Source organism: Mandrillus leucophaeus, unplaced genomic scaffold (genome assembly GCF_000951045.1).
Source record: "Mandrillus leucophaeus isolate KB7577 unplaced genomic scaffold, Mleu.le_1.0 Scaffold254, whole genome shotgun sequence".
Taxonomy (NCBI): Eukaryota; Metazoa; Chordata; class Mammalia; order Primates; family Cercopithecidae; genus Mandrillus; species Mandrillus leucophaeus.
The window spans coordinates 2,064,460-2,082,516 of NW_012102632.1; the positions used below are offsets into that span (position 1 = coordinate 2,064,460).

At 47.8% G+C, this 18,057-nt stretch overlaps 1 protein-coding gene across 2 annotated transcripts in view; it reads right to left on the minus strand.

Annotated features, from left to right (window-relative positions):
- Positions 1–18,057, minus strand: part of ARNT2 (aryl-hydrocarbon receptor nuclear translocator 2) — a 173,591-nt gene that overhangs the window by 138,702 nt on the left and 16,832 nt on the right. For both annotated transcript variants that reach the window (XM_011983693.1, XM_011983694.1), the window contains one exon: positions 11,492–11,539. In XM_011983693.1, coding sequence (XP_011839083.1) covers positions 11,492–11,539 — 48 coding nt within the window. The remainder of the gene's footprint in view (positions 1–11,491; positions 11,540–18,057) is intronic.

Below are 18,057 nucleotides of genomic sequence, written 5' to 3' on the forward strand. Positions count from 1 at the left end.
CACACAGACCAAGGGGAAGTGAGACTGCAGTAGAGGTCACTGCAGAGCGACCTGAGCCATCCACCGTGCACCTTCCAGACCCCGTGAGCAGAGGAGTGGTAGAGAAAACAAGGAATGCCCAACTCTGTCCTCAAGCAGTGGGGGGTTAACTATGAAGATAAAACATACACCTTGCATAGTGGAAATGAAAGGCAGAGTATGATTAAATGCTTCAAAAGGCAGATGGAAAGCAAAAGCCACAATAGAGAACAACAGCAAAGAGGAGATGGTGATCCTGGAGCTGAGGGTGCTGGAAGGGGTAGGGAGGAGGAACTGGGAGAGAGCTGGGCCTAACCTGTCAGCAAGTAGAGGAGGTCTACTTTGGGGAGGGGATCAGCAGGATCAAATAAAGGCCTGGAATTGGGAAGAAGCATTTGAGGGTGGTGAGGAGGCAGGCCTAGATAGAAGGGTAGAGATGGGCCCTGGAGGAGGAGATGGAGGCTGGGACCAATAGGGAAATTCCTGAGGCCTGGTGCTCTCCTCCCACCCACAAAGGATAACTCTGCAGCCAACCCACTGGAATGGTGGAAACACCAGTCCCAGCACAAATGCCCTTGGTCCACAGAGCACAGCCACTCTGGTAGGGAGGGGCATATACTTTCCAGGAGAAATGGCTCCTGCGTAATCAAGCAGGGCTTGTTGACTGGGGGGTAGATAGAGGTAACCAGAGAAGAATGGGTTGGGGCGGGGCAATCATAAAGAAAGAGAGCAATGAAAAAGGGGGATTTGGTTACGGATTGTTGAGTTCTTTAGTGCATTCAGGAACCCTTCCCTGGAGGAGATACAGGAATTCTTTTCCTTCTCTCCAAAACTCTGAAGCAGGTAAATGAGTGGTGGCAGCCCACCCTGAACTGGGTCTTCACCAGCATCTCCTGCATTTGACTCCTTAGCCAGGAGCTTGTGACGAGACAACCAAGTGCAGCAAGAAAGGTCTGGAGGAGCTCTCAGAGGAGGGTGAGCCCCCCGCCTCGCCAGACTACACTTCATCAAGGCCCAATGGGGTTGGTGGAACACAGAGACAGTTGGCTGGGGCTGCTGGCATTGGAAGATGCTGAGAAGCACCCTGGCTGCCGATGGTAGTACATGCATGAGTTAGGCCCCGGGCTGCACCCACCGCCCCGCACTCGCCCGCCAGACACCCTGGAGAACCGGCTTTCCTCCCATACACTCACACCACCTAGAGTCTGCATTCCAACTCTTCAGCCCGACTTCTGGGATCTCCCTCATCAGGCGCCACCCACAGCCCCGTCCTCTATTCCAACCACGTGTCAGCTGCTCCCTACCCCTCCATATCACCAGGCAATAGCCATTCCTACTTATCTTCCATTCAGCACACGGGGAATTGCTCCCTTCCCTCAAAACTCCATCAGTGTCAAAGCTCTTGCAGCTGTTTCCTGGTTCTCTCCCACCTTCTCCACTCCATGCTGACTGCTAGCTGTCACTACTTTTCTCCTTGTCAACAACCACCTTTTCCCAGCCTTTTTCTCCACCCTCACCCTCCAGTTTAGTCTTCATGTTGTGGCCAGACTGATGTTTCTCAAAATACAAACCAGAGCCTTCCCTTAAGCCCCTTCCACTGAGTCTCCAAATCCTTCAGCTGGTCACTGTGGCCACTGCTTCAATGCAGGGCTGACGCACACTTGCTTCTAATACTACTCTCCAAAGAGCTTGTCCCATAGTGGCACAGACCATCTTGCTTTATAAATATTCTGCAGGCAAAAAAATATTCATGTGATTCTTAAACTGAGATCTAAAGCAATTTCACCACAGTGCTCTGTGAACCCAATCTGCGAGATAAGGTGTGTGAAGAAGATAGCCTTAGTGCAACGGCTTAAAAACTGATTGTATTCATTGCCTAGTCCAGAAAATGCCCCAAGCACTTTATATTTTATGAAATAATACTGAGTTACCAGCAGAATGTCAAAATGACTGACAGCTGCCAATTACTTAGCAACAAGATTTGATAAGTGACATACACATATATATGTACAGTTTCATTTTGAAGCCTTCATCAAGGCAGGCAGGATGATGCCATCTTGCGAATACAGAAGGACGTATCTCCAAGACCATGTTTGCTGGGGCAAGGCCATCTCCTCCCCAGAGTGAGGGGACAATTTGGGGTCTGCCTGGAGGAGCTGTAGGAGTGAGCCTGTGAACCTGGTATCTGTGACTTGTATGTGCCCCACATGCTTGCTTGGGACTGATAGCATCATTAAAGAAATTAACTTCTATGTACAGGGAAGCAGGACCAGGACTCCAGAGAATTGACAGCTGGCGACACAGGTAGAGCTGTCAGCTTCAAAGACACCTCTGCTGTGCTAAGAGGACCCAGAGCTTGGCTCTAGGAGCACAGCTATGGAAATCAAGGCACAGAAAGAAGAGGTTCAACTAACTGCACACTGACTTGTGTTTCTTTTCCAACTCTGCTCCTAGTGGGGACCTCATAAGTTTAATCTGAACAGTGAGGTACCCATCTTAATTAAAGTACACAAAAGGAGAATTTTACAAGATCTCAATAAAGAGCATCCTTTAACTGTTGACAGCAGTTGAGTCTCCTGTCTCCTATGGGAAGGGAACCTTAGACCCAGAGCAAGCAGACTGAATGAGACAGCCCCATGCTGGGAACTCCCTGATCACTGCAGACATGGTACACCTGGAGCATACTTCGAGTCTGGGAGTTACCGCGCTGGGTACTGGAGATGGGTGCAGGACAGGACAGAGAGCCCACAGACAAGCAGGGGCAACAGAGAGTGAGCAGGTACAGACACAATCTCTGTGTGGTTCCCTTGTACACTAAAAGGTCAGAAGAGGATGCTGAGAGTGTGTGATGGGGAGAGCTCCCTGTGAAAAAGTCCTAGGGAAATACTCAGGAACCCTAGGGCCTGGTGAGAGGTGACAGCATGCTAGCAGCCCTCGCTCTTGGCGCCTCCTCGGCTTCGGCATAGTGGACGTGGACGAGGGGGCAGCTTGTTTCTCATTGGACAGTCTTTTTTAAAGTGTCCTAGTAAACCACACTGATAACAAAGCCTACTGGGTGATTGGCCTGCTCCTTTTTCTGTCCTCTCTGAACCACCAAGGTTTGTTTGTCTGAGGGCCATGACTAAGGCTGCGGCCTTTCTCTGATCTCACTTTTCCTTTTGGGCCTGTTCCTCTTGGTCCCTATTATAGAAAACTAAGGTTGCCAGGTTTAATAATGCCTCCAAATTTTGTTCAGGGCCCAGGGCTTGCTTTTGGAGCTTTCTCAAGCGCCGCCAGAGTGGATGCCGAGGCCAAGGAGGCGCCGAGGGCAAGGGCTGTTAGCATGTTGTCACCTCTCAATGGGACACTGAAAGGCCCCGCACAGGGCCTGGCTGAGAGGAGCCACAACGTAAACCTAAGTGCTTCTGCAGCCTTTCTTTGCTCATGTCAGGTTGATCAGGTGTGGGCACCTCAAGGCAGCAGGTGGGCCAATGCAAGATACTCTGAGAGATATGACCAACTCTAGCTCTAGCCAGGCCACCTACACTGCCATGGTCCAAATTTGAGAAGTCAGCACTTGAAATAATAGGACTGATCACAACTCACTGCCAGCTTCAGAGCTACATGGGTCACATGTGGAATGTCTGTAGAGCAGCCCTGCTACAGATGGCACCAGGACCACATTTCTCCACGATGCCTCAGCTTCCATTTCTACCTCCTGAGGTCCATACCCCTCTCCAGGCCACAGCGGTCCCAACCACAGACCTGCTGAGAATAAACATAAAGCTTCTCCCCAGCCTGGAGAAGCATCACCAAGCAGCTGCCACTCTCAAAGCCACTGGGCTTGGAAACAGGCCTCACTCAGGGCAGAATTTGTGCTCATTTCCCCAGATTGCCCCAGAACTGGAAGACTGGTCACCAGGAGTTTTTTCCTTTTCAGAATTCACCCAGCAAACAGTGATAACCTCTGCTCTTGGACAGTTCACCAAACTGTGCATGGCTCAAGTTACTGAACAAACAAGGCTTTCTGCCTGCAATTTCAGTAAATGGCGTCAGCACTTCTCAAGCAAAGGAAGCATCAATCCCCTTCTCCCCCTACTAAGGGATTTCTCCGTGAGATTTGACCAGCCAGGGTGGAGTCAGAACTGTAGGAAGAGACCCTTTGCATAGGTCATACCACCTGGCCTTCAGAGATAGCCCAGGGAAGTCATCAGACCAAGAGTGGCTGCGTGGGGGTCTACACGCGAGTCCTGTTCAACTGTCAGCAGCCTCTGGTGCAGTAGTAGGCACAGGCTGGCTCTGCCCCACCTCGCTGACACTCGGGAAGGAAGGCTGTGTCTTTCCAGGAATATCCTTCATGGCCCGTCACTCCTGGGCAGCGCTGCAGGGCATTGTAAGAGCCATGAAGGCCAGAGGAAAGCCACTTCAGGAAGCCCCATGGAGGTTGGTCAGATACCTGCAGAGAGGGCCCACTGAGGCATATTCAGTAGGGCAGTTTTCCCAGCTTCTGAGGCTGCTCCAGAAAGGGCAGAGGGTTGTTCTCTCCTTGAGAAGGAGGTAGGCATCCTGCTCCCCAGAAGCCATCCAAGGCCCAGGTTTCTGCAAGGCAACTACAAGATACCTGTATGGGTCCAGGCTGAATACAAGACTCACACAAAACATAGGAAGGAGTCTGAGAAGCCCAGATCCTCCCAAGCAGGGGCCCAGGCCCAGCACCTCTGACAATCCCTGTTTCCAGTGAGACACACATCTTACATGTTTCTATAGCAACTTATGGCTTCCCAAGCACTCTCTCAGCACTGACTGCAATCGATCCTTGCAACCCACCCCCCACCCGCCAATCAGGAAATACCTCCTTCACCTACAGAGGAGGAAGCTGAGGCTCTAAGGGTCAAACTGACTTACCAGGACTGGGACCAGGCCTGCCAGTCACCTGCTGCCTCTCTCACCACCTCTACCCAGCAGAGTACTAACTGGTCCTAGTTCAGAGCTAGAATGCCTGGAGAGACTGTGGAGCAAATATATTTAAAGCTTCATGGGAGAAGAATATGCCTAGCAGCTTCCAAACAGACATAGCTCAGGACTACTTAAGATCCCAGAATTGATTTCCTCCTCTCTCTCCAAAAACCTCTAGTGTTATTCAGGCACTATCATTTCAAATCAAGGTTAATCTCTCTAGCAGAAAAACTGAAGGGGGTAGCTTAGCTAAAAATGGTAAGAAACACATCAAGGTGCAGGTCCATCATATGAGAGCCAAACGTATTGTATGAAGAAATCACGCTGGCTGGGCACAGTGGCTCACGCCTATAATCCCAGCACTTTGGGAGCCTGAGGCAGGCGAATCACCTGAGGTTGGCCAGCCTGGCCAACACGGTGAAACCCTGTCTCTACTAAAAATACAAAAAATTAGCTGGGCATGGTAGTGCACACCTTTAACCCCAGCTACTCGGGAGTCTGAGGCAAGAGAATCGCTTGAACCCGGGAGGCAGAGATTTCAGTAAGCCGAGACCGCACCATTGCACTCCAGCTTGGGCAACAAGAGCAAAACTTCGTTTAAAAAAAAAAAAAAGAAAGAAAGAAAAAAAAAAGGAACTCACCTATCCATATTAGCACGGTGTTAGAAAGCCACCCCCTCCTACAAAATCTTTCATTCCAGTGTGTGCTAACCCTAACCCTAACCCTAACGCGAACCGTAACCCTAACCCACTGAAGCAACATGGACTTCAGTTGCTCATAGGCAACACTGTACCAGGTTCTACTCAGCTTATCTGCAACTCTTGTCTGGTTCATACGAACTGAGACTGTGGAGGCAGGGAGGAGGCATGGGAAGTTTGGAAGGGCTCATCTTGGGGTTTGCTCTGCAACATCTGAAAGGCTTGGCTGAATCTCTTCCTGCTTTACAAGTACCTCACATGCCCATCCAGTGTGTCCCACACATGGTGACTGATAAGATCAGGTCAGATGAAAAAAGGGGCACTCTGCTGCTGCCTGGTCACCCTCTCTGCCTTGGAAATACTTTAGGCATCTTCTCACTTGGAAACAGAGTAACCCACTCTCTAGGCTAAGATGCTCAGACTAAGAATTTTGGAAACCCACAGTTTTCTTTTCTTTCTGCCAGGAAAGATCTCTGCAGGACACGCCTACCTTGCATATTTTCCTTATCAACAGAGCTTTGGTCATGATACCTACTCACAAAGCAGGAATGATTAAAACTAAAACATCACCACAACCTGTAAAGCCAGCGGGGAAAGTGCCTACAAGCTTAAATACCACACAAAACCAAAAGGGATGTACCAAAAGGGGCGTGATGAGAAACAAAAGGTCAATTCCGCAGAAGCTTTTCTGGACGAATATCTTTACTTTTAGAGGTTCACTGTCTAACTCTACAAAACATAGGGCATAAGTTTGTACTGGTGCAATTGAGTGCTACAATCTCACCAAAGAACAGCCAACGGGGTCACTTACAGCCATTTCTAAAAAGGTTAAAGAGAGGCCAGGAAGCCCATCGATAAGGGATTTTGAGTCCAAGCTCTTAGGAGGCTCCAAGCACTGGAGCTGAATCCTCAGTAACAGATATGAGAACTCCTTGGAAGGTCTTTAGGGTCTTTTGAGAAAGGGTGCAGAATGAGTCTGAAGGGAGCAAGAATACACAGATAATACACAGTGACAAGAACTAAAGTTTGAGGAGTGCATACTTGTTTGTCCCCAAGTTGTAAATGTAACATAAAAAGACAGTTAGGACTGTTTCCTCTCTTTGTTTTAATGAAACATTATGCATACATTCACACACGTAAGGCACTTGATGAGCGGGTGTATAATTTTGACCCTACAGATGGCAGCTCTGGGATGTTACAGTGCCCCTTGTGAAACAATATTTAAGATGCCTCCACGTACTGGTGGCAGCTGGTACGAGAAGGTATCCTGGGACTCCCTAGAAAATGTTAATCTAAGGGGCCGTTAAAGTAGGAAGATGCCCCCGAACCACTCAGAGTGATGAAAAGGCTCTTGGCCTCTGCTTGAGTGTAAGGTTGCAGGACATGCTGGGCGGGACTGGTGTCTGCCTCCCAGGCACACCAAGACCATCTACACAGGCACGGGAACCAGGAGGGACTGGTGCTGACCTCACTATAGGAGGGTGCGGCACCACTACCAGCTGCCCAGGAGGATCATCTTTGGAGAAACACTTTCTGGAGTGTAATCAGCATTTTTCCAAAGACACAGGGTTTATCACTACCTGCTGTTAGGATCAGTGACTTGATAACTGGAATTCCAAGAGTGAGGTCAAGCCAAGTGCTCCCAGCGGAGGCTGCTTTCTCAGCTGAGCCCAGGAAGAAAGGCTGGCTCTGCGACTTCACTCCTTTTCACCTCCTTGGCAGAAAGGCCTTCTCTGAAACTCGTGCCATCCATCTCTGCCACCTTCTAGGCTCTTCATCATCATCACCACTGCCCACCCACACAGTCAGCCCCTGCCCCTAGACCACCCCCAATGACAGCCTCTGCAGGGGGTGATGCACACCTACCCATCTGTCTCCCCACGCCTCTGCCCCCAGGACTGACCTCCGCCTCCTCTACCAGACCTCAGCCAGCCTCTCCCATGGTGGTGGCTTCTCACTATTTGACCACAACTTCCTACTTTTCCAGCCCTCTCAAACTCCCACAAAATTAGAACTATTCTTGGACTGCATTGCTACTTCCCGTCCCTGGCATCCTTCATTCTCTTCTCACTCTTCCGGACTCCCAGCTGCCCTTCACTCCCTCTGCCATTGGACCCACAGCTTGGCCTCTTCAACCACCCTCTCATCGATACCTTAACCAACTTGACTCCTGTCCTTCCATGGCACCTGCCCTAATTCTCATCCCTAAGTCTGAGAAAAGCCTGCATCGCCTGTATCCACTCCGCTGGGTATTGCTGGAGGGAAACTGCACTTATACACAATGACGCCACCTCACATTGGTGGTACACAATCTCAAATGGGGTCTAAAGTTTTTACATCTCTGTCTTCGGTTAGCCTCCTTCCTGTGAATTCAACCCAGGGCCACCCCAAACTTCGCTCTGCCACACAATAGCAAACCTCTTCCCACCTGTGGCACACAGCTCCATTTCCTACCTAATCAAGACAATGGGAGCCACGAGAATTAACACCTCCACTTCTGATACACCCACAGCCTCGCACTTGGCCTCACCCGCAGCTCCTTCCTTCTGCCTTGGAGCATGAGTACTCCCTTCTGTGGGCTTGGGTCTCTCTCCTCGTCCTCTGAACCCATCTCTCCCCAGCCTCACTCCTGAGCCTTCCAAATCTCTGGCTATCCCATTCTTTCCCCTCCTCACATGGATGCACTCACTGTCTTCCCATCCTTAAAAAGTACCCCTCCCGGAACTCCTTCCTTTTTGATCTACATCCAAACTGCTCAAAGAGTTGTTCTCACATATCTTCATGTCTTCATCTTCCAATCAGTCCTCAGCCCACTGTAGTCTGGCTTCTGTCCCCCAGGTCCCCGTGACTTTATGTGGGGGAAAGGAAACTTCGAATGTAGGCAGAGCCACGTTCTGCATATCACAGCTCCCAGAACGGCATGAATCCCATGTGTGAGAAAGAGCTGAGGCCTTGGGATGTGGTGAAGCGGGCCTGAGACCATTTCTGGCACTGGCAGGCGGGATCCTGGAATGCATGTGCACGTATGGGCGTACGCATGTGCGTGCTTGTGTGTGTGTGCACCTGAGGTCACACAGCAGTGGCAGCTTCACATCTACTACTTTGTTGCATCTAAGGCCTGCTGTGACGCGCCTGGCTATGCTAAAGTAGGAACCACACCAAATTCCTGTAACTGCGCTCCTTTGTGACTGTGACCATACTTCCCAAATTAAAAACTGAGACATGAGGTCTCATGATAGGCAGGACTTTTAAACTTGGAAGCCCCCTTGCGAAAAGCTGGAAAAGCTGATTGCACACATACATCAAGAGACAGAAACCATGGCACAGCACCCTGTCTAGATTCTGAGTCAGCAAACTACGGTGGGCACTGGCTCACAAGGCAGCCTCTATCTCTTCCAGGGCCTCACATGAAGGGGCTTCTGTTGTGTGATTGTAAGAAGAGAAAAAGTCAACAGGAGAGGCACTGGGGTGTTCCATGCCAATTGGAAGCAGATTCTCCACTCCTCCCCTGGACAGCAGCCACAGTCACAGCAAAGTGGAGGGATGAGGGTGGACTCAGTCATCTCTCCTAGTGCTGAGCAGCTCAGATGCATCCACGGGCCCATTCACTGAGGGCCCAGCAGCTAAGCCTATGTGACATAATAAAGTGGCCTCTGGGGTCTTACAAACTCATTCCTATTAGTAACAGCACATGCTGGAAACACATCCTATCTTCCTTATTTTTCACAGGGGAAGCGATATGGTTCATAGATGCCTGGGTCTGAACCTTGACTGTATAAAAACGAACTCACAGACAGGCTCACGAGATTGTTACCCAGAGTGTAGAGTTTCTGTTTCTTACTGATTGGGCCTAATACAAGAGCTTTTTGTACTCCTGCACTATTATTTCATCACGGACACTGATCTTTTCAATGTCAAACAAACGTCACTCCTCATCTCTCTTCCTCTTTATGTTTTGAGGCCCCAGGAATCATCATTTCCTGAGGTTAGCATGCTATGGAATGTTATCTCAAGGGGAATTTTGACATGGAGGAATCAAAGTCATTGTTTCCTCATAGAGGGAGGCTGTGTACAATGAGAGCAAACTGGGGCAGGGAGGTATGTGCCCTTCTTTCCATTTCAGCAAGAAAGCACACCCTGCTATTAAAATGTATCCCAAGAAATGGGTGGATGTCCAAGCTGCCATTCTGTCTGCACCACGGGAAAACAACGTATGCTTTTGTTATTGAAACTCATGTCCTGTTTTGATTAGAAACTCCAAGGTCATTAGTGACCAAAATGTTCTCCAACTCCTCTCTACTGTTTCAAGCAAAGCAGAAGCTGAAAGATGGAAGGAAAAGATTTTGGGGAGGAAAGTGTATGGCATGATGAGAATTTACTATGGACTTGGAGACTCTGGGAATCTGTGGGAAGTAACGAGATGCATGTCCCTCTTGAACGGGTGGAAAAGTGTGCTGAACTCACAATCGCAATGCAGTTTGTAAAAGGAATCATCCCCAAAAACGGCCACCATGAGGGGAGAAAACTAGGGCAACTCAGGGGGCCCAGGACTCAATACGCACGTGGTTCCTCCAAAACAACTGAGGCCATCAGCCCAAACTACGGACCATGGACACAGAAGAAAAATAACCATCACCCATGGCAAGTTTTCAAGTCCATCAATGACCAAGAATTAGGAAGGCTTGGAGGCTTGGCTAGTGGGGAGGAATGTCAAGGCAGGCCCATCCTTAGGCAAGTGGGTACAGATGTGAATTTTGCTAAGAATGATGGAATGATTTGTGCCCTCCTGTCAACATTGCCAAACTTCCTACCATATCTTAAACAAGATGGGAAAAAAAAAAAGAGTTATGGGATTGGGCCTGCCTTATCCTTCATGTATGTAATGTATATAACCCCATGGACATTCGTGATACAGCAAACTCTCCATGAGGTGGTCTGCACTCAGGATGGCCCCGCAGAGCCCAGATAAAGATGCTGTCACATGGCCAGACGGCAACACAGTTCTTAAGAACTGAAAACCCAGTTTTCTATCCTGCATCCAGAATACAGCTGCCCTGGTTTCTCATATCTCTTCTTATTTTCCATGGTAGCAATAGAAGACTTATCTTGAAAGTTTTTTCTAAACTTGAACTCTAGGGCTATTCAGCAAGAATGAATTCCTCTGTTTGCTTTATAAGCAATGAAAATAATTTTAATAGATTCCTTTTTTAAAAACAGGACTTTTTTTTTTTTTTTTTTTTTTTGAGATGGAGTCTCACTCTGTTGCCCAGGCTGGAGTGCAGTGGCGCAATCTTGGCTCACTGCAAGCTCCGCCTCCTGGGTTCAAGCCATTCTCCTGCCTCAGCCTCCCGAGTAGCTGGGACTACAGGGCCCGCCACCACGCCCGGCTAATTTTTTGTGTTTTTAGTAGAGACGGGGTCTCACCATGTTAGCCAGGATGGTCTCCATCTCCTGACCGTGTGATCCACCTGCCTCAGCCTCCCAAAGTGCTGGGATTACAGGTGTGAGCCACCACGCCTGGTCTAAAATTCATAGGACTTTTTAAAAGGCTTTTAAAAATACTTTTTAAAAAGCTTTATTGTCTTTTAAAAGGAATCCTTAAAATTGACATTCATTGCTTATAAAGCAAACAGAGTTAATAACTGGTTACTTACCTTTTGATCATCTATAGCTAGCTGCCACTGGGCCAAATACTGCCACAGAGTGAGGGACTAGGAAGATGGTCAAACTATAGGCAGTGGCTTTTTCAGTGACAAAAGACGTTACATTCTTGTATCTTTCACTAAGGCGATTGCTGGCTATTGGCTTCTTTAAGTCTAAGGAAAATAAAATAAACTTACCTTGAAAATTTACTGGGGCCTTCACCATCTTCATCATCGAAGTCCATTCTGAAAAGTCAAGATCACAAGTGAGCACTGATTATCGGAGAACATTTTAACTGGTAACAGGAGCTGCTGGAACAAAAGGAGCTTTATTCACTAGGACTGCTATCCATTGGTCCCAACCTTTAGCAGTGCTACAAGCAATATCTCTACACAGTCATCAAACATGTTCAAGACAAGAGGAGGCAAAATGAAAGGTCTTCAGTCTAAGCAACATTAATTCTATGGCTGGGAATATTCAAGTATCAACTTGTCCCTCCAGAACTCTATACGCCATTCCCTTCTCAGAACTCTTAGCAGCCAATGGATTGCTCTGGCTACGATGGAAAGGTGTATCTTCCTTGTCTCTCACCATCTTTGGGAATACCTGCTCCACTCTGCATCATCTATTCCACATTAAGACTGTTTTCTTACTTTGTCTTATGGTATACTAACAGCCTGAAAAGGCTCATGGGATTTTGAAAACAGAAGTTGTCAGGGTGAAGGGATCACAAGTGAAAGAGAACATACTACTAGTTGTACTGCTTAAAAATGTGGCTGGTCTTGATGAGTCAAAGTGAAAAGGACATTTAAGACCTTGCCCTATTAAATTCAGGACCAAAAACATGGCTGTTGAGGGGAAAATGGCTGTTTGGGGCCCAAGCTATTCAAATAGGCTGTGCCTATGGAAACTCACCAAGTAATTATTCAGCCTCACCTTTTACTGGGCCTCTCAGTGAAAATATAAGACAAAAAGACTCGATAAATATTTGTTGAACTAATATCTTAAACTCTTCTCAAAAAATCATGTCTCTCTAACGGTAATTCACATGATTCTTGAATATGTTAGGGCAGAGGGGGTACTTAATTGGTGTCAAGTGTACCCAGAGTCCTTGGGGAAACAAAATGAAAAATGATACAGATGTCTGAGCTCTCCTGGACATCCAGGGTTAGTGCAGCTCCTTGAAGAGAAAGTCTCAGAGCCACTGCATTCCCCAACTTGTTCTTCGTAGTCCTGGTGGACTGGATGAGGCATAGTTCCCATGGAATTCAAGCAGAAGGAAGGCCAGTCTGCCTGGCAGCCTGGATTGAGATATTCCTTGCCTAAACAGTTCAGTATCAGAATGAACTGTGTATTTAATGACCACTGCTACAGATTCTAGAGCTGCTGGCCTCCCAGTAAGGGTGACCCATACCCTCAGGTTCTAAGGGCAGGGCTTCAGTGGCTAATGAGTGACTTGGAGAAGGCACAGGACACCCAGGTTACCAGGAAATGGCCAGACTACACAGGGCAAGCCATCCTTGCACGGGCACACCCAAGAAGCTCCCAGCAAGACAAATCCTCGTCTCTAGGGGATTTGGGGCAACTTGAGGGACTTAGGGACTGGAATTAGGTAAGGCAGAGAAGTATTTTCTTCTTAAAATCAGTATCTTTTGTTTTTGTTTTGTTTTATATACAGCGTAGCCGAAGTCCTAATCTTGGCCTTATTTTGTTTGGAATGACTGATAGGATCCCCTGCTAATTTGGAATCTCTGGTTCTCGGACATAAGGGTTATACTAACAGTACAAGAACAAAAGGAGTTACATGATTGGAAAAGATGACAGTAATGATAAAAGAAATACCTATGCACAAAAAGAACAGGAGATGGGGTAGAAAAGTGATAAGAAAAAAACAAGTACAGTTAAAGGGCCTTACAGACACCACTAAGAGAGACAAACACACAATTCTGCAAGGTAGTTTGGGAAACCAGGCACCAGGCAGCAGCTGTAGAGTTGCCGATGTTGTGGACAAGTGGGAGGTGAATGCAAGACTTTCTAAATGGATCAAAGCTATCAATATTCTGCATAATTACTTAGCCATCACCCCACCTTTCCCGGAAAATTACATCGGGTAGGTAACCACCAAAAATGCTGTAATCAAATTCACCCGGTGTTCTGCAGAGTCGCAGAACTACGCTGCCACCTAGTGTTCACTGTGGGGAAGAGCGATTTTGCCGTCCACATGAAAGTTATTTAACAACACCCCATGCGTGCTGTCAAAAACATTTCAGCGTTAAGAAAAAGAAATAGCAGTTTCAACATTCCAAAGAACTCATGCAAGCATTTAATGAAACCACAGGTGGGTATGAGACATACAGTTATCTTTAAAATTCCTTTTAGCTCAAGTTGGTATGAGTATGATTGTCAGTACTCCTGCAAAATGCAATTTATAAGCCAGCCCTCTGTCCTCAGCCTGCATGATCTTTGGGGTGTTTAGGGTGACCAACCATCCTGATTTTCTCAGTATAGGAATGAAGATACCTGGGATCTAGGACTTCAGTGCTAAAACTGGAAAAGTCCTGGACACAGCACAATGGTTGGTCACCTTTGTTTTCGCAAAGAGTTCTGTTCTTTACCCAGCCCTTTGTGGGACCAGACAGATAAGGAAGTGAGCCCCGTGGTAAACAATCCCATGTTGGCCAGGTCAGCTGTGCCTCAATCAAGCAGAGGGTATGAGAAAGAGATGGCCTTGCTCCAAACCCAGAGTCTTCTGAAGTCCTCTGGGAACTTGGGAACCAGCATTTGTCTAGGAAAATTAGGGGCCAAGATCCTGTGCCTCCCACCTGTGCATGTGTACAGCCATCGGCTCTAGTAATTCAGGGGCAAACCAGGAGATGAATCAGGACACAAATGTTTAAATACTCAGGATGACTCAATCCACCCAAAAACAATCTCACTGGCTCATCAGCAACATGGAAAACAAGGCAACCCTGGAGGACACAAAGGATCTTTTAGAGCCACACCTGCCAAGATGCTGTTGCTTTGGACCCCTATCACTATCTCAGATTCCCTACTTTACATAGGACTACCATAAGCTATGCCTCGTTCTTTGCTATAAGTCTAAGTAAATCTTATTTTATATCTTTTATGTGTCTCTATTATACAGCAGCATCTGGATAATAAAGGAGAGAAATCAAAATATGACTTTTAAGTCCTATTGTACTCACCTTAATTCAGCACAGTGAATGGATGATAGAAGAGTCTTCAAAAAGGGGGCTGAAAATGCATTTTACTGTACTTTTCTGTCAATGAGCCTGAATGTCTGCCTCGATGAAAAGCCTTGATAGGCATTTCCAAACTTGCAATTAGTTAGGAATGAGTGATGTGAAGCTGCCTAACAGTTACTGTAATCATAATAATGCTTCATCAAATATGAGCCACTAAACAGAAGTCACTTATGCTCTAGTGAGATAAAAGGGTTGGTCCCACAGTGACAGTAAAGGAGTGATCCCGGGCCAACCCAAAGCTTCTGCAAGAAGTGAAGTGTCAAGGGCTGCTGGAAAATGCTCCTCCTTTGGAGCCTGGACAGGCCAGCCCAGACTGCAGCAATGCTAGCACATAAAAGCTCACCAAGAGAAACAGCTGCTTATGGAAATATACCTATAATTTGACCACATTCCAGCAGCTCCCAGGGTTACCTTAGAAGGAGATGCTCGTCTCTTGGCTATAAGTAACTTGAAAATAGTTTTTCCTCAATGATGCTATTTTAGAAGCCCAGGATCGGACTCCAAGTGGAAAGGGACTGACACATCCCTGCCCTCAGCCTCCACCCTCCATCCCCATCAAAGGCTAGCTTTGGGATGGTCACAAACCCTAACTGGTCACCTCTGCTTCCCCCTAACTGAATTTGTCCCCAAGGAAGCCCCCCACCCCTCACCACACTGTCACTGAGATCAAGGAGGTTACTACAAACATGCATTCCAGGTGACTTGCTTCAGCTCATTTCTCCCACGCACGTGGAATCACTTTTGAAAGAATCTGGGACTTCAGAACCTTCACCTTGAGTCTCAACTGCTGGGAGGGCAGGCAGCTTGCTAAGATGCTTACTGATGAAGGCTGTCAGGGAAGTGGGAAGGAAGTTAAACCATGAAGATCCACAGTGCTGGGCCAGGCGAGAGGCCTGGAGGATCCCAACTGCGAGATGTTGGTTTTACTTGGCTTTGAAACACTAGGATGGGAAGCGGGGTTATCCTGAAAATTTGGGATACTTCCCTCCACCAGAATAATCAGGTCAGAGTGGGAAGACCTAGCCAAGGAATGGGGGTGTGGGAAGGTCCTTGCCAATGCCACTGCCCCCTTCCACCACCCCCATTCCCCTTCTCTCTTCTTTCCCCTCTCTCTCTGAGTCTCTCCACCATGTCCCACATTCTCAGAAGGAAGAAGGAGGTAGAAGCACACCATGCCATCAGTAGGGAGGGCAGTGGGAAATGCGTGCCGTGGCACAGGAGCAGGGGCCTGCCATGGGGTTACCTGCATTTCAATGAGAGTGAGTGACTTCCATCAGGGTCTCCTTTGTACTTAGCTAAGTGTTTAGGCTGTGGTCAAAGGAGCTATTATCATGAGCTTCTAGAACAGCGGTGACCTCAATCACAGAATTTCAGCAAAACATGTAAAAACGTCAGATGCAAGAATTACTATGGAAACAGCCCTGTAAAAACGGAGGTTTCTTTGCTTACACACAGGATACATCCCTAAGCCACTGAGGCTTGGCAAGTGGAATCATAGTTTGTTTGCCCCCCTCCCTCCGTCAGGGAAAAGGAAGTAGGGGTGAGGATGGTGGAGGACAAGCACCCTAGAGAGGTCAAGCTGGTTGATTTGCCTTCCACAGGTCATGCCCTCGCCCCTGGGTGATTTGTCAGCAATTGCTGCTCATCCTCCTTCCTCCCTCATTGCTTTTCTTGATGTTTCACTCCCTAGGCTTTAAGTGGAATGCTAGGCTCTGCGTCCGCCTGCTCAGGATCCACATCTGCCTCCAGTGCCATACTGTGTGTGTTACCGGAGAAGGAAAGCACAGTGGGGCAGGACTTCTTCAGAAATGGGACTGAAGCTAGATGCAGTGGCTCATGCCTGTCACCCCAACGCTTTGGGAGGCCAAGGTGTGAGGACTGCTTGAGGCCAGGAGTTCAAGACTACCCTGAGCAACAGAGCGAGACCATGTCTCTAAAAATAAAATAAAAAGAAATGGGACTGCGTCCCCAGTCAAATCAGCAGCTCAAGGAGCAACCACAAATCAGGGTGTGGACACCAGGCTGGGGCCAGAAACATGGAGACCAAGGAGGGAAGTAGCCTCGGCTCACCACAGCCCAGGCCCTACGGGAGGGGAAGAGGAAACTCCTGGCAGAGGCTCAGAGGTGACTTCCCAGCACAGAGACAGTCCCTGGTCCTGTAAGTACTAGTCTGGGCCTGAGCATCTCTGCCTGGACTTGGTCCTGACTCAGCCCACCTGCCTCATCACAGAGTCCTGTGCTGGCCTCTTCTGGAAAAGGACTTGGGCAAGCAATGGGGCTCTGTCCTCAGGGAATGCGAGTTAGCGTGCACATAGACATTTAAAATAATTTTAAAAGGCCTGGAATTGTAAAAAATCAATTAAGTTGATATGGTGACACCTCTTGTCTTCTTTTAGCAACTGCTGAGCTTAGCACCTAGTTAGCAAGAATGGCTGGTTGAAAACGGATGGCTGGGTTTGCAGGAAGCCCCAGAGGTGAGCCACATCATTTATTACAGAGTTGATCTGCAGAGCTTTGCCCCAGGCACCAACACTGCTCATCATAGCTCTGCTGGTCTCGCTGTAAAGATGGTGGCAGCTGCAGATAGAGAACTGGCTGCAACAGCACCCAGTGAGTGCAGCGAGCGTGCTGAATACAGGGAAAGCTGGCATCACCACTGAGCTCAGTTGCTGGGCTTTTTAACCCCCTCCCTCATCATAAAAACCCTAGGCCCTCCTTTAGAGACTACACAACACACGTAACAGTCTTTTTTCCAACCTAAAATTACAAGGCTGAATATGCTTTTGCATTCTAGCCACACTCCATCTCAGATCCTGATATTTCCTATTGCCTCCACCTTTGTTCCCTTTAAGAATCATATTGGACCACCTAAAAACGGGCCTACCCTATCGGCATTGGGCTGTGAGAAGTGGGTTCTGCTGTAACCGGACAGTTGCATTCCCAAGGAGCCGTGTGTTATCAGAAATTGCTTTAAAAGTACAAACTGATTCAACTTCATGAGAAACCTTGTTTATCAAATAGTGCATCGAAAATAAAATGGATTCAATGGGAGAAAGGGGCTAGGTGATATATTGAGTCTGAAAATGTCCGTCATGTTTTTCCTGCAGGATTTTGGTTGGTTGGATGGTTGGTGGGTAGTTGGTTGGTTGATTGGTTGGTTGGTTGGTTGGTTGATTGGTTGGTTGGTTGGTTGGTTGGTTGATTGGTTGGTTGGTTGGTTGGCTGGTTTTTTAGGTCTATGTACAGCCACAAACATTATGGATCATTAATAGGTGCAATTTTGGTTCCATCTGCTCAAGAGTGATGATGTTTCTGGCCCTATCAGAACAAGTACACTTAGAACAATAGTACTTAGTATTATTACCACCTTCACTAGCACAGCAGCAGACAATGCCAACGGTCTGGTCTTCAGGCACTGAGATTTAGCCAATTCTTTTGAAGGGAATTCCTGCACACCATCTATGAAGGAGGAAAGAATGGACAGCACCAGGGTGGAA